The sequence below is a fragment of the Arachis hypogaea genome, chromosome 13 (assembly GCF_003086295.3).
Source record: "Arachis hypogaea cultivar Tifrunner chromosome 13, arahy.Tifrunner.gnm2.J5K5, whole genome shotgun sequence".
In the NCBI taxonomy this organism is placed as follows: domain Eukaryota; kingdom Viridiplantae; phylum Streptophyta; class Magnoliopsida; order Fabales; family Fabaceae; genus Arachis; species Arachis hypogaea.
In genome coordinates, this window is record NC_092048.1 from 102,578,870 (window position 1) to 102,595,935 (window position 17,066).

Consider the following 17,066-nt stretch of genomic DNA (forward strand, 5'->3'; position numbering starts at 1 on the left):
ATTGACTCTTGGCCTAGGCTAAGAAAATTGAGTGACCTTGAGTCATTGGGTCTCATTGAATTGGTGATTTGAGAATCCTTGGTGGTCAATTTGATAACCATTGACACTAGCCTACTACTAAGTTAATTGGTAGCTAGGTTAGGGCTTATGGATTGATGTTGATCAAGCCATTTGATATACTTCAAGTATAGAAGTACACTTAATGAGCTTGGTTCTTCATAATTGTCAAGATTTGGTTATTAGACAAGGATAGTGATCCCAATTCCTATGCCTAGCCAAGAGTTCTTTTCATTTCTTTTATTAGTTCTTGTTATTTTACTTTCTTGTCATTTATACTTTCTTGTCAATTTCCAAATCAAACCCCCCTGCATCTTTATAGCCAATAATTGAGCACTTCATTGCAATTCCTTGTGAGACGACCCGAGGTTTAAATACTTCGGTTAATTTTTATTGGGGTTTGTACTTGTGACAACCAATATTTTTGCATGTGAGGATTCTTTGTTGGTTTAGAACTATACTTGCAACGAGAATTCAATTGTGAAATTCTAAACCGTACAAGAAAACTAAACACCAAAATGGCGCCGTTGCCGGGGAATTTCAATGGTGTTACATTATTGGCTATTGTGAACATTGTGAATACGTTTGCCTTTTGCTTATTTGTTAGTTTTTGTTAGCTTTAGGACTTTGTTGCTTATTTTTTGCTTGCTTTTGTTTTTATTTGCTATCATGAATTCTCACCCCTTTGGCTATGAGTTTGGCTCAAATTATGTTGTAGGAAATGGGAACTACAATGACAATATGCACCAAGGATGGAACAATCAAAGATGGGAGGAGCCTCAAAGGATTGATCACCCTTCTTGGCAACAACCTCCGGTTCCTTATAGGTATAATTCCAATCCTAATGCATATCAATCTAATGGATGTGGTGACCCTTATTGTGATTGTCAACAACCACCACCATATGCCTATGAACTACCCCCTCAACATGATTTTGAACCACCTTACTCACAACCCCTATACCACCATACAATCCTTATCCACCATACCAACCACCTTATGAGCCACATGCACTATACATAGAACCACCACAATTCCAACACAACTACTCCCAAGAACCACCCCCATATACACCATCTCCAATCCCTTACCAATATGAATCACCTTCCAACTACAACGCCTTTTCCTCAAACAATGAACCTTCTCTTCCACCACTGCCCCCCAATGAAGCCCTCATGCTAGAACGAAGAGGTCTTGACTCTCATATCCAAAGGCAACAAGAGGGAACGAAAAAGGAGTTCAAGAAGATAGAAGCCAAGATTGCTATCGTGGTGGAAGCCATTAGCAACATGTGTTCATCCTACCTAAGCTCGCACGATCAAGGCACTCCCATTGTTGAATGTGGAGAAGCAATCAAGGAGCATAATGAGAAGGTGAGTTTGGTGCTTCAAGGTGGAGAAGAGGAGTTGAAGCAAGGAGTGCAACAAGAGGGGGAGGTAGAGATGATTGAAATGAAAGGAGTGGTTGAAGATCTAGGAGATGTTGGAAGTCCATGGGAATGTAGAATTAGAGAGCCCTCTTCCAATATGCTTGATGTTGATGTTGAGGAGGGTGTACAACCTCCAAAGTATATCATGATTGAATACTTTGAAGAGGTTGATCAAGAGATGGATTCAATCATTGAGGAGTTCTTATCTACAATTGAATCCTCCCCCATTGGGCTTGAAATTGAGGTAAAAAAAGAATATGCACAACCTCTCATGCCCTTGGTGAGCAATGAAGAAGAGATTGAATTGGAAGAGAGCCACCAAAAGGAAGAGGTTGAAGTTGAGGAAAGTTATAAAGAGGTGGAGATAGTCAAGGAAGAGCACAAGGGAGTGGAGCTTGCAAGATCATTGGGACAACCCCTTCCTAAGTCACCATCCTACACAACATTCAAGTGGGTAAAATTCTTAGCCCTAAGCTTTACTTTCTCACTTGAATATGGTTTAATTGAAAATGATGGTCAACTTAGAGCTCTTCGTGGAGTTAAGAGTAGGAGAGAGTTGTGTAGTGGTTGGAAATATCACTCTAAGTTCATGATGGTTGCATGCTCAAAGTTGAATAGCAATGGTTGGTGTAGAACCAAATTGCATGGGTCTAGGAGAATGTTTGGATGCTTAATTGAGAATTCACAAGCCTTGTCACCCAGATTTAACTATGGTAGTCAACAAGAAGATGGGTGCAAGAACAAGGTTTGGGACCCCGGAATTCATTTCAACAATCAAAATTCTTGGGGCCTTGTCATTTACTTAAGCTTACTTGAAGGCCTTGTGCACCTAATTTGGGATCCAGAGGACATTGGAGATACAAACATTGGTGGGGATTCAAGGAAGAGTTCAAACATAAGCCACCATAGAAAAGCCCCCACCAAATGTCCAACTTAAGGACTTAAACTAAAAGTGCTAGGTGGGAGACACCCCACCATGGTAACCTCTTTCCATTCTCTTGTATATATAATCAATGAATGAATTGAGTTGCCATTGTAGGTAGTTTTTCTTATTTTCTATACTCTTCTACATTTTGCTTTGATTGATAGATTTTTTGTTAGATTTATGTTTTGTTTAGAATAGTTATTGTTAGATTGTATTTTACTTGAAGTGTAAGTTTTGTGTGTCTCGTATTTGAAAATTTTTCAAAAACCAAAAAGAGTTATTGTTAAATTTTAATTTTGATTGTTTTAGAATTCTTGTAGATTAGGAGAGTGCCCTGTTTTTGTTTTCATATGTAAAAAAAAATGGGAGCCAGGCACGTGTTCGCGTGCCCGACGCGTACGCGTCGATGCGTCAACATGGCTCCATACATGGAACCCGAGAGTTGCACGAACACCACGCGTACACTGCACGAAATGCACAGTTGCACCCCCGCGTACACGTACATCGCGTGTACACGTCAATTTACACTCTCACCATCCATGCTCACGCGTATAGGACGCTTACGCGTCGCTTGTCTATTCTTCCATCCACACGCACGCGTGAGTGACGCTTACGCGTCGCTTCCGCGCCCTGTTTTTTCCCCTTCCTTCTTCTTTCTTTCTTCTTACTTTCTTCCTCTCCTTTCAAAATTCTATTTTTATCAATTTTATTTTTCTCATCTTTTATTTTCTTTCGTTTATTGCATTTGTATACTTTTATTCATTGTATTTTAATTTTGTTTTTTTATAGCTTGTTCTTATTTTCCTTTCTAAGTCTCTTATTTTAATAATGGTGTTGAATTTTCTTACTCAATTGTTGAGAATTTCTTGGTTAATCTTGGTGCTTCTTGACTTGTTTGATATTGTTGGGTGATAAAACTTTTAAATCAATGCTTAATCCTATATAACTTTCATATTCTTTGTGCATTGATATGAACTTACATGTCTTTCATGACCCACTCTTTCTAGTTGAACTTGATGCTTTTGAGTACTCTTCATGCTTTGACTTTACTCTTGCATCAAGTGTTAGTTAATATACCTTAGCTTATATTATTTTCTCACTCACATGTTGTAGCTACCATGTAGTAGAGAACCATACTCTTATTTGGCATTAACCCCCGCCTATGTTCTATTTACTTTGATATCCTTGTTGTAGGCTTAATTTTCTTTCTTTTTCTTTCCTTTTAGGTTGGCCACCAAAAGGGGAAAAGAAAAAGCTTCTAAATAGGACAACACACAAGTCCTTCCGCACAACTTTTTGGAGAAGCTCATAAATTATAGCAACCCGTCCACCTTGCTCTTCTTTGCATGCACCGAGGATGGTGCAAATTTCTAAGTGTGGGGAGGTCGTCCGACCGACCTCCATGGGTAACAATTTTCTTTTTCAACAGCAATTTTTAATTTTCTTTGTTAGCTAGTTGTGCATTGCATGATAGGTTGCATGTTAGTTAGAATTTGTATATATTTTACCATCTCTTTTTATGTTAGGACTACTTGGTTAGGGTGATAAGTGATTTTCCAAGAAATTGTTTTAGGGCACCCTACCAATTTGAAAAAAAAAATTTTTGTTAAACTTACTTGAAGAATTTATTTTGGAATATGGTTTTTGAGCTAAGAACACAAGCATGTGAGTTTTGAGCCTAATTGTGTGGTTACATCTTATAACCACTTATTTTCATTCTTGTGTGTATTATTCTCTCTCTATGATTGTAATCTTTGATTTGTTTGATTCTTCATGTCCATTATTCCATGTATGAATACATTTATATGATTGATGTCATCATTTCATCTAACTCACTTACCCAAATAGCCTACCTTTCATCAATCATTGTTAGCCAATTTTGAGCCTATTTAATCCCTTTTGTTCTTAAGTGTATCACATCACAAGCCTTAAAGCGAAAAATAATAAATGTCCTTAATTTGGACCTTTGATTAGCTTAGACTAGTGAGGGTGTGTATCATTTGGGTATGGGAAACTTGGGACATTGGTTGAGGTAGAAGTGTATTTTGTATTTTTGTTGAAAATCATGGGATTGAGTACGTGCTTATGCATTAAATATGTAAAACCATATGCATTGATACGTTTGTATATACTTTCATGTCAAAATATATATATATGTTGAAAAAGAAATAGAAAAATAAAAGAAAGAAAAATATATGAAAAAAAAAGAGGCAATAAAAAGGGGACAAAAATGCCCCAAAGTAAAGTAACAATAACAATGCATATGGAATGTGAATTAAAGAGAATGCATGAGTATGTGAGGAAAAAAAAGTGGGAATCATGGGTAGCTAGGTATTGTATTAGAATTGTATAGGTTGTTATATGTGTTTGGTGAGAGTTTAATGTAATCAAAGATTCAAATTTCAAGCTCACTTGACCATATGCATCCCTACCTTGACCCTAGCCTCATTACAACTTATGAATAAGTCCCCATGATGAATGTATGTATGCATTGAATAATTGTTAATTGTTAGATGAAAAACAAATCATGGAAAGCATGAGTAGAAGAGAATTGAGAGAACTGATCCTATACACTTGAGCGACTAGAGCGGATACACTTCCGGTGAGGGTTCGATGCTCAATTCCTTGTTTCCAGCTTTCATGAGCGTTCTTCTTGCAAGTCTATTTGTACTTTATTTTGATATTCAATTTGGTAGGATTCATGAATCATCATACTACTTAGCCCTACATGTGCATATGTGTTCTTGGAGATTAATTTACTTTTAACCAAGTAGGTAGAATCATCTTGCATTTAGTGCATTCATATAGATAGATGCATATAGTTTATTTGCATTGAATAAATGTCCATACCCCTTTTCTTGTCCTTCTTTATTCTTAGCATGAGGACATGCTTGGTTTAAGTGTGGGGAGTTTTAATAAACCCCAATTTTGTGGTTTATCTTGTGCTTAATTTGGGGATTTTATCAACCTTTCTCACATTTATTCAATGAAATAGCATGGTTTTGTAATTCTCCCTAAATTTGTGCTTAAGTGTGAAAACATGCTTTTTAAGCCTTAAAATAGCTAAATTTAATTCACTTTAAATTCTATTCAATGCCTTGATGTGTTTGTTGAGTGATCTTAGGTTCATAAGGCAAGTATTGGATGGAAGAAATGAAGAGAAAAGCATGCAAAGTGGGAGAACTCACGAAGAAATAAAGGAATCGCAAAGCTGTTAATCCTGACCTCTTCACACTCAATCGATCATAACTTGAGCTACAAGGGTCCAAATGAGGCGGTTCTAGTTGCGTTGGAAAGCTAACATCCGGGGCTTCAAAATGATATAAAATTTTCCATAGTTCCCTGGCGTTTAGGGATGCGTACACATACATAACGTGCACACATCGCAGGATTAGCGTGGCTCCATTTTAGCAACTCGTGGCCAGCGATTTCTGAAGCATTTTGGGCCCAATCCAACTCATTTCTGATGCTATTGAATCGAAGGATTGAAGGGGGATGAACCAAGTAGTCATAGTTGAGTTTTTTCATCACGTTTTAGAGTAGAATTCTAGAGAGAGAGGCTCTCTCCTCTCTCTAGATTTAGGATAGAAATTAGGGTGAAGTTAGGTTAATCTCTCTCAAATTTCTCTTTCAATTCTTGTTTTGATTTCAATTCTCTTTATATTTTAATGTTCTATTATCTTAATCTTCTTAGTTTCTCTTGTTAATTTCTTATTTTGCTCTCTCTTATGTTGATGAACAATTGTTGGATCTTAATTTCTTTTAAATGCAATTTTATGTTTCCATGTCTCTTTTATGTTGATCTTGATTGTTATTATTGATTTCTTGCTTATGTTAGTTGTGGTTTTCTTTGATTCTTGCATTTTATGGTGTTTATTTTTCTTGCACACTAAGTGTTTGATAAAATATTTCCTCTAGTTTTTGAGTAGTTTTCTTAACTCTTGGCTTAGGCTAAGGGAATTGAGTGACCTTGAATCATTGGGTCTTATTAAATTGGTGATTTGAGAACTCTTGGTGGTCAATTTGATAACCATTGACACTAGCCTACTACTAAGTTAATTGGCAGCTAGGTTAGGGCTTATGGATTGATGTTGATCAAGCCATTTGATATACTTCAAGTATAGAAGTACACTTAATGAGCTTGGTTCCTCATAATTGTCAAGATTTGGTTATTAGACAAGGATAGTGATCCCAATTCCTATGCCTAGCCAAGAGTTCTTTCCATTTCTTTTATTAGTTCTTGTTATTTTACTTTCTTGTCATTTATACTTTCTTGTCAATTTCCAAATCAAACCCCCCCTTGCATCTTCATAGCTAATAATTGAGCACTTCATTGCAATTTCTTGTGAGACGACCCGAGGTTTAAATACTTCGGTTAATTCTTATTGGGGTTTGTACTTGTGACAACCAATATTTTTGCATGTGAGAATTCTTTGTTGGTTTAGAACTATACTTGCAACGAGAATTCAATTGTGAAATTCTAAACCGTATAAGAAATCTAAACATCATCAGCCACTTGATTTTCTGACCCTTTTCTATCTCTGATTTCTATATCAAACTCTTGCAAGAATAATACCCATCTTATCAGCCTGGGTTTAGAATCTTGCTTGGTAAGTAGATATTTGAGAGCAACATGGTCAGTGTAGATAATGACCTTAAATCCTACTAGATAGGACTTAAACTTATCAATGGCATAAACCACTGCAAGTAATTCCTTCTCTGTGGTAGTATAGTTCTTCTGTGCATCATTTAGAACATGGCTGGCATAATAAATGACATGTAGAAGCTTGTCATGTCTCTGCTCCAGGACTGCACCAATGGCATGGTCACTTGCGTCACACATCAGTTTGAATGGTAAGTCCCAGTTGGGTACAGAGATGACAGGCACAATGATAAGCTTAGCTTTTAGAGTCTCAAAGGCCTGTAGACACTCTTGGTCAAAGATAAACAAAGTATCAGTGGTTAGTAGGTTGCACAGGGTTCTGCGATTTTAGAAAAATCTTTAATAAACCTCCTGTAGAATCCTGCATGTCCAAGGAAACTTCTGATTCCTTTGACATTAGTGGGTGGTGGTAATCGCTCAATTACCTCCACCTTGGCTTGATCCACCTCTATTCCTTTGTTCGAAATTCGATGCCCAAGAACAATCCCTTCAGTCACCATGAAGTGACATTTTTCCCAATTTAAAACCAGGTTTGTCTCTTGACATCGTTTGAGAACTTGGGCTAGATAGTCAAGGCAGGAGTAAAATGAGTCTCCAAAGATGGAGAAGTCATCCATGAATTTCTCAAGAAACCTCTCCACTATGTCAGAGAAGATGGAGAGCATACATCTCTGAAATGTGGCAAGTGCATTGCACAGGCCAAATGGCATCCACCTATAAGTAAACACACCATATGGGCATGTGAATGCTGTCTTTTCTTGATCCTGTGGATCTACTGCAATTTGATTGTAACCGGAATAACCATCCAGGAAACAATAAAATTCATGCCCTGCTAGTCTTTCTAGCATTTGATCTATGAATGGTAAAGGAAAATGATCCTTTTTGGTGGCGTTATTGAGCCTTCAGGAATCAGTTCATTCTTTTCATTGTGAACCACTATCATGCCTCCCTTTTTGGGAATAACTTGAACACGGCTCACCCAGGGGCTGTCGGAAATGGGATAGATAATCCCAGCCTCCCATAATTTTGTGACTTCATTTTGCATCACTTCCTTCATGGCTGGATTCAGCCACCTTTGTGGTTGTACCACTGGTTTGGCGTCATCCTCCAGCAGGATCTTGTTCATGCATCGGGTTGGGCTTATGCCCTTAAGGTCACTTATTGTCCACCCAAGACCTGTCTTGTGTGTCTTTAGCACTTGAAGTAGTGCTTTTTCTTCCTGTGGTTCCAAGGCGGAGCTTATAATCACAGGATAAGTATCTCCATCTCCTAGAAATGCATATTTCAAGGAGGATGTAATGGCTTGAGCTCGAGTTTAGGAGGCTTGTCCTCCTCCTTAGGAGTCTTCAGAGGTTCCTTTATTTCCTCTGGCTCTTCTAAATTAGACTGAGCATCACAAAGGATGTCATTCAGCTCTTCTTCGAGTCCCTCAATTATATTCACTTCTTCCACCAGAGAATCAATGATATCAACACTCATGCACTCCTCTGGAGTGTCTGGATGCTGCATGGCTTTGACAGCATTGAGTACGAACTCATCCTCATTGACTCTCAGGGTCACTTCCCCTTTTTGAACGTCAATGAGAGTCCATCCTGTAGATAGGAAGGGTCTTCCTAGAATGAGGGTTGCACTCTTGTGCTCATCCATTTCTAGCACCATAAAGTCTGTGGGGAAGGCAAAAGGTCCAACCCTAACAATCATGTCCTCAATTACGCCTGATGGAAGCTTCACAAAGCCATCAGCGAGTTGAAGACTTATGCGGGTTGGTTTAACTTCATGAGTTAAACAGAGTTTCTTTATTAATGATGTAAGTATTAAGTTAATACTTGCTCCTAGATCACATAGGGCTGTCTTTGTGCAGGCATCCCCTAAGGTGCAGGGTATCATAAAGCTCCCATGATCTTTGAGTTTCTCTAGTAAGTCCTTTTGGATTATTGCACTGCACTCTTCAGTGGGAAAGACTGTTTCTGCCTCTTCCCAATCCTTCTTATGACCTAAGATGTCTTTCATGAACTTAGCATAAGAAGGTATCTGTTCAAGAGCCTCTGCAGAAGGAATCTTGATCTCAAGTGTCTTGAGATAATCTGCAAAGCGGCCAAATTATTTATCCTTTTTCGCTTGGCGAAGCTTCTGAGGGTATGGCATCTTAGCCCTGTATTCATCAACTTTAGGTGATGTAGGTTGAATGCCTACTGAAATGGAAGGTGGTTTATTAGTTTGTTTAGGAAGGGTCTTATCAGCACTTGCATGTGTCTGACCATCCCTGGTTGGGCGTTCAACGCCAGGAACACTGTCCCCTTTTGAGCGTTCAATGCCAAGGGTAGGTATCCCTTCTTGGCATCAAACGCCAAGTGTGTTTCCCCCCTTTAGGTGTTCATCGCCAGGGGTGAACACCCCTTCTTCGCGTTGAATGCCAATGACATTTCTCTTTGGACGTTCAACGTCCTCAAAGGTGTCTTGGACACCAGTCTGATTATCCTCTGTCAGCTTTTCTTCCTTTGGTTTCCTGTTGTTCTGTGGTTGGGTGTTCAATATTTTTCCACTCCTTAGTTGTATCGCATGATATTCATCTTTTATCTGCTTAGATAATTGCTGTCTTGTTTTACTCAGCTGGGCTTCTACATTCTTGTTGGAAGCCTGAGTTTCTCGCAGAGCCTATTGCACTTCCAGCAACTGCTGTGCAAGGGCGTGTAGCTGCTGAGTTAATGGGTCATTTTGTTCTGGAGGGTTAGACTCGGTAGATATTGTCTTAACCTCTCCTTTTACGGAAGTCTCATCGGCTGAGTACAGATGTTGATTCATGGCAACTGTCTCAATAAGTTCGTGAGCCTCTTCAATTATTTTCCTCATATGTATAGAACTACCAGCAGAGTGGTCTAGAGACATCCTGGCCATGCTTGTGAGGCTAAAATAAACAATGTCTAACTACACCCATTCTGAAAATATTTTAATGGGCATTTCCTCAGTATTCTTCTATACCTCCCCCAGGCATCATGAAGAGATTCATTATTCTCTTGCTTAAAGCTTCGGATGTCCAGCCTTAACTAGGTCAACTTCCTTGGGGGAAAGGAATTATTCAGAAACTTATCTACTAGCTATTTTCATGTTTTCAAGCTAGATTTGGGTTGGTTATCCAACCACCTCTTTGCTTGATCTCTTACAGCAAAGGGAAAGAGTAGCAGTCTGTAGACATCCTGATCTATTCCCTCAATGTGTACTGTGTCAGCAATTTGTAAAAAGTTTGCTAGAAACTCAATAGGTTCTTCCTGTGAAAGTCCAGAGTACTGGCAGTTTTGCTGTACCAATATATTGAGCTGAGGATTTAGCTCAAAATTACTTGCTCCAATGGGAGGTATACTAATACTTCTCCTATAGAAGTCAAGAGTGGGGGCCATGTAGGACCCCAAAGTTCTTCTAAATTATTCATTCCCATTTAGGTTCATGGTGAAGAGAGGTAGGAGAAATTGGATGTTGAGAAGTAAAAAGCAAGGTAGTGAACTCGTAGTTTTTACCTCGACTCGTTAAGCTAACTCAAAATCGTAATTCGTTGAATCGTAAGATGGAACGTAAATATGACTCGTAAATTATAAAAATTTAAAAAATTTAATAGCAAAAACTAATTTTACAGAAAATAAAATAAATCTCAAATAAATTAAATTACCCATAGAATTATAACTAATATATATATACCATAACAAGTCAAAAGTCACAATTCAACACAAATTCACAAATCAAAACACAAATTCACAACTCACAAGTTCATACGACACTAAAATAAATTCAAGTAGCAAATAAACTAACCAAACTACTAGAATAAACAACTAATTAACTAAAATCTAAACAAGTTATTTAATAATCATTTTATTCTTCATCAGTCATAAAATCTTCACTAGTTTCACAAACTTCTGCATTACCATCTTCATCATTATCAGGAGCAGGAGGAAGAGGTCCTTGGAGAAGTTCTTCAAACTCATCATCATCAAGATAAGGAATTGTCAAAGGATCCTTACAGGCACCAACAACTCTATTACCACTTGCTTCATCATTTAAATTAGGATATGGAATTAGAGCATCTAAATCTTCTTCTTCTCCATCTTCGTCAGCAACAATCCACTCTTGATCAGAGTCCAACTCATCAAGACTATAGTCATAATCAAGACTTCTTCTAGTTTGTTTTTTCTTTGCTAATCTTGAGTTTGTCATCACAAACACAACATCATTCATGGTTTTAGCTTTTAAACGGTTTCTCCTTTTTGTGTGAACCTTTCAAAAGTAGATAAAAAATATTAGTCAAACAACAAGATAGAATTGAAGAATTAACAACCAAATTTATAAAAGTAAAATGCAACTTATATTTAATTACTAACCATCTCAAAAACGCTCCAATTACGTTCACATCCAGATGAACTACATGTCAAATTCAAGACACGAATTACAAATTGTTGGAGCTCTGGATGCTGATCTCCATAAGAATCCCACCATTGAGCTGGAGTTTTAGTATAAATTGCATTTTGAGCTACTTTACTACCAAAAAACTCCTTTTGAGTCTTAAAATCTTCAAGTTGAACATCCATCTTAGTGATTAAATCTGGATTTCCTGTCATCCTTTCCATACAAGCATAAAACTGCTTCTTAAGCTCATAAGCAATTTTAAAACCAGAGCTATAATGAATTTGAGGATTCAAATAATAGCTTGCAGCATGCAATGGCCTATGAAGTTGGTTGCCCCATCTTGCATCAATAATATCCCAAATAGGTATATAACTAAAACATAAAAAAAATTAATAAATTATTTACAAAATAAACAATATTTTTAGAATTGCATTAATTAAAAAAATAAAATAATTAAAAAATAAAATAATTAGACACTTTACTTTGTCTCAACTCCTTGAAATGCATCTCGTATTTTCTCCTTTGCACTTGTCATTTCTTCATAAATAAATCCCATTGCCGGCTTTTCTTCTGAATCCACCATACAAAGCACATGAAGAAGAGGGTAGGCAGCCTTCAAGTAAATTACCACTTCTTTCCAAAACACCTTATCTAACACCACACTTGCAATTATCTTTCTATCTTTTGTCTTTGCAAATTTACTAGAAATCCATTGATTAGAAAGAAACATTCTTATTAAGGAACTTTTGTTGTCATTGAGACATCCCAAAGTAAGCTAAGAAGTTGCAAAATGGGTCATACCCGGCCTCACCAAATCTTTCCCCTTAGTGTGGATGTGTAGTAGTGCAATAAGAGCAGTTCTAGCATATATGTAAGTAGTAATCTTTCTACCTTTGTAAATTGTGTCCTTGTGAAGTGTTACTTTTTTTTTTCAAGTCTTCTAACATTAAATCAATGCAATGTGCTGCACAAGGCGTCCAAAACAACTTTTTCCTCTTTTTCATTAGCATTTCTCCTGTAGCTTTGTAGTTAGCCGCATTGTCGGTGACAACTTGGATGACATTTTCTTCACCAACCTCTTCAACCACATCATCAATCATTTTAAAGATTTTATCAGCTGTCTTAGTAATATGAGAGGCATCAATAGATTTTAGAAAAATAGTCCCTTTAGGACTATTAACCAAAAAATTTAGGATGGTCCGTCTTCTCTTATCTGTCCAACCATTAGTCATTATTGTGCAACCAACCTGCTTCCAATATGCTCTATGTCCCTCTAGTGATTGATGAACAAGCTCCACCTGTTTCTTCAAAAGAGGCACCCTTAATTCATGGTAGGATGGTGGCTTGAATCCTTGTCCATATCTTATAGCTTTCTCAAACATTCTACTGTATTCTTCGCTCCTTGAAACATTAAAGGGGATGTCATTCTTGTAGAAAAAAGTACTAATCTCTAAACATACTTCCTCTCTCAAATTCTTCTTAAATATATTGTTGATTGTTGTTTGAGTACTAATGCGTATTTTCTTGAATATGTTGCCATCTAGTTCTTTTCCCTTTCTTTTTTCACCGATAGTGTCAACTTCTTTAGTAGCTTCCCCTGGGCTTGCCCCACCCATGCTTGTTTTCTTCATCAAATTCACTTGCAACCCACTCACAACATCCCACATTTGCTTCTTAACTTCATCACTAACAGCTGTACAACCCCAACATCTTTTTGAGTTTCTGCTAAGTGGTGTTTCAATCTATAAACTCCTCCTGAAAAAATTTTATGACAGTATTTACATTGTATCTTCTTTCCATCTTCTCCAACAGATATCCCGTGCTCCCATCCTACATCAGTTCTACTTCCAAGAGCATTCTTAGAAACTTTTTTTTTACTAGTAATTCCAGCTGTACTTCCTGATTGAGAAGCTGGAATGTTAGTCGGATTTTCACTTGCATTAGCTTGAGTCGATGCCATTCCTGTTCAGAAAAAAATAAAAACAGTAAATATTCAATGAATCAATTCAATATCATAGCAAAAATTTAACAATTTAACAAAAATTCAAGAATTATATTCAATGCCACAAGTCCACAACAACAATTCAGAGATATAGATAGTTATAAAATTATTGGGATAATATAGGTGACAAATAATGAATTGATTAAGATATAGATAGTTATAACATGCATGAAATAAATATTATTGCAACAAAACCATAAAGCTCAAATAATGAATGTACACATACAATTTAATTTTATGCGTTATATAGATACATAGATAGATAGCCTTTTTCAATAAATATTATTGCATACAAATCCCACACCAATATAGTGTAGTAGTGCTTATTGCTACACAACTATTAGTACTGTCATAGTTGCTTATGGTGAAGAATTGAAGATCGAACACGTTACAATTCAGCAACTTGGTATAAGCAAATCATTGAAATGCATCAGTTGGAATGGAAGTACAATAATAACACAAGCAAGGCTTCTGAGTTGTGAAAAGTAATAAAGCCAGCCATCTTATTCTTCTCAGAGTTTATTCAAGTGAGAACACCACCACATACATGCCTTAGATCTTGAGGTAAATCAACATAAGTCCAAAGGTTTAATTAATCGTGATAGAATTTTATAACTCAGCACTTATTTAATTATTGTTATAGTTTATTTTATCTGATAGAGAACAAAGATTATATAAGCATCACTTGGATATCTAATTCAACCAATCATAAAATATGTATGTGCTAATGGTTGATGAATTAAAATCCTGAATCAAATCAAATTTAAATATTTATCTATATGGTTAATTATTATACAACAGGCACATGATCTAATGTCCCTTATTTATACAAACATATATACACCAAAATAAGAGAGATAAGAAATTCAAAAGTACAGGACAGTAAACAAGATTAATTAATGGTTAACAAATCTTATCAAAAATAGGTTAATAGATTGAGTTGGTTGAGAGTTGAGATATGCAAAGTTCTTTGTCTTGTCCTCCATAATACACTGAACTAATGCTATGAAAGTTATGGTCTCTAACTGAATTTGTGACTTCTGACATTTCACTTACCTGGTATTACTTTAAAGAGTAATGTCTTTAATTATGCAGAATTCTGTGGTGTGAAATTGGTAGCTATAAATTCCTTGAATTGAAAATGGACATTCCTATTATTGGTTGGTTGGTAGGTGCTGTTTCCTATAATATAATATATGTCCATATAATTTTACAATCATGTAGCATGTAGGTCAGATTCCTAGTGGCAGTTACTTTCTTTTCAATTTTTTTAGAAAACACAAAAATTGGCCTAATTAGTCTAATTAGTTAGGTACATTGCTTGTACTTTTAACACAAATTAGGATGAAATTTTGTCATATATTAACATAGAACCACAGAAGTAGCGTTCAATTATCTTACTAGAGTGAGGAAGTGATATGCTTTTTCTATATATCATATTTGTTATATCTACCTTTTAGGAATGTTTATAAGGTTTGCTAAAGAAGATTAATGGCTGGTTTCAGATAAAGGATAATATATTGATGCACATGCCACCAATTGCAGCTTCTTTTTCTGTGAATAGAGAAGTCTATGTTGTTTACAGATTCTACTACAGCTTTTTCTGAATTTCTAATAAATTCACTCAAGTCTCAAGGTAATTAAACTCATATATATAGCAGAAGAACACTTAGCTAGTTAGCTTAATTAAAGTGTCAAGAATCAAGATAATTATTATTCATAATTTGAGAACTACTATCTCAATACATTTTGTGTTAAACATTATTGGGCATAATAAATTAAGACACAATGCTCAGAGATTAAACTCAATCTTTAAGTTCATGATGGTTATCATGAATTGGTTAAAGCTCTTGAACAAATGTTTGACACTACCATACCCTGTAATCAACTCTATCCCTATGCCTCTATATCATTTATCTTTTTTTCCTAATTAAAATAAGATTGAAGAGGATGAAGATTAAAGATGTCTTAACTCTTAACTTACCTGATGAACTAGCAGCAAGAGCCAGAGACAGAGAGGCAGAGCCAGAAAGTCTCGCAAGTTGCAATCACAAAGTGATGCTCACGGCCTCATGCAGTCCAACCACCACCAGTCTGAGTCAATAACACAAGCGGCAAACCTCACGGCGAGTCGGCGATGCTCCAAATTGGGGTTTCCAGTTGCACGAAATTCAAATTTCTGAAGGAAAGAGAGATAGAGTCAGAGATTGAGACTTCAGAGTTCAGAGAGGTGAAAATTTGAAATTTTGGCCATGGAGAATTGGAGATAAACTGTAAAAGTTAGGGAGATTAAGAGATTAGAGACTGTTACGTTACTCTGCTAGGGCTCCTCTTCCATGGTCTTCAATTTAGATTGGGTCATTGAGTTAGGTTGGGTTGGGCTGCAATCAGGGGCTCAGGGCCAAGAAAAAGAACTTCTTCAACCTAAAACGCAACCACGCAGCAGAAGCGACGATTTCGGCGACTCTGCGATCTTCAACAGCGATTTCACAGGGAGCAGCCTGGTTCTAGACGAGAAGCAGAAGCGCAACGGGAAGATGAAGTAGAAGCGTATAATCGTGCGTTTCCACGAGTTTACACGCGATTCTGACTACCTTGGTAAAAAGGGAAACTAGAATTAATTATTTTTGTTTTTATTTTATTTATTAATTAAATTAGAAAACAAAAGCTAATTAACTAAAAAGATTTGAAAATTGGAAGATGAATTTCGAAAAAAGAAGAGAGAGAAAGAAACAAGAAGTTTTCAAAAATAGGAGAGAGAAGAATTAGTTAGGAGGTTTTGAAAAAGAAGAAAGAGAAAACAAGCAACTAATTACGAAAGATTTGAAAATAAGATAAGATAGAAGATTTGAAAAAGAATTGATTTCGAAATTTGAAATTTGAATTTTTGAATTTTGAATTTTAAAATTTGAATTTTAAATTTTGAATTTTGAATTTGAAACAAGATAAGATAAAGATTTGAAAAAGATTTGATTTTTTGAAAAGATTTGATTTTGAAATTTAAAATTAAGATAAGATAAGATAATGATTTGAAATTTAATGAAAGATAACAAAAGATAAGATAAAGATTTGAAAAATTTTTGAATTTTAAATTTTAAAAGAAAGATAAGATAAGATAGAATCACAATTAAAAGAAAAGCTTTTAAAAAAGATAATATTTGAAATTTAAAATTTGAAACTAAGATAAGATAAGATAATGATTTTGAAATTAAAATTTGAAATTTTCGAAAATTAAGGTAAAAAGATAGAAAAGATTTTTTTTTAATTAATGAAGAAAGAGAAAAACAACCAAAGGACACCAAACTTAAAATTTTTATATTTAAAACATTAATTTTTCAAAAATTTTAAAAGAAGAACACCAAAAGACACCAAACTTAAAACTTTTAAGATCAAAATAAGAAAAGAAACAAGAACAACTTGAGTACCAAGAAAGAACACAAAGAACAATTCGAAAATTCAAAGGAAACAAAGAACACATAAAGGACACCAAACTTAAGAATTAACACTAGACTCAAACAAAAGATACTATTTTTGAAAATTTTTTGAAAAGAACATCAAGAAAATTCAAAACTTTAACAAGAATAAGAACAAAGACTTA

General features: G+C 35.7%; 1 protein-coding gene across 1 annotated transcript; it reads right to left on the minus strand.

The window, feature by feature from the left end:
* Positions 1 to 10,753: 10,753 nt before the first annotated feature.
* Positions 10,754 to 16,062, minus strand: LOC112732459 (uncharacterized). Its single transcript, XM_072212195.1, has 5 exons — positions 15,453 to 16,062; positions 13,249 to 13,428; positions 11,949 to 13,159; positions 11,442 to 11,838; positions 10,754 to 11,337 (listed from the first exon to the last, which is right to left on the minus strand). The coding sequence occupies exons 3-5, from the start codon at positions 12,194 to 12,196 to the stop codon at positions 10,936 to 10,938; spliced, it is 1,047 nt and encodes a 348-aa protein (XP_072068296.1). The 5' UTR covers positions 12,197 to 13,159; positions 13,249 to 13,428; positions 15,453 to 16,062; the 3' UTR covers positions 10,754 to 10,935.
* Between the last annotated feature and the right edge of the window lie 1,004 nt (positions 16,063 to 17,066).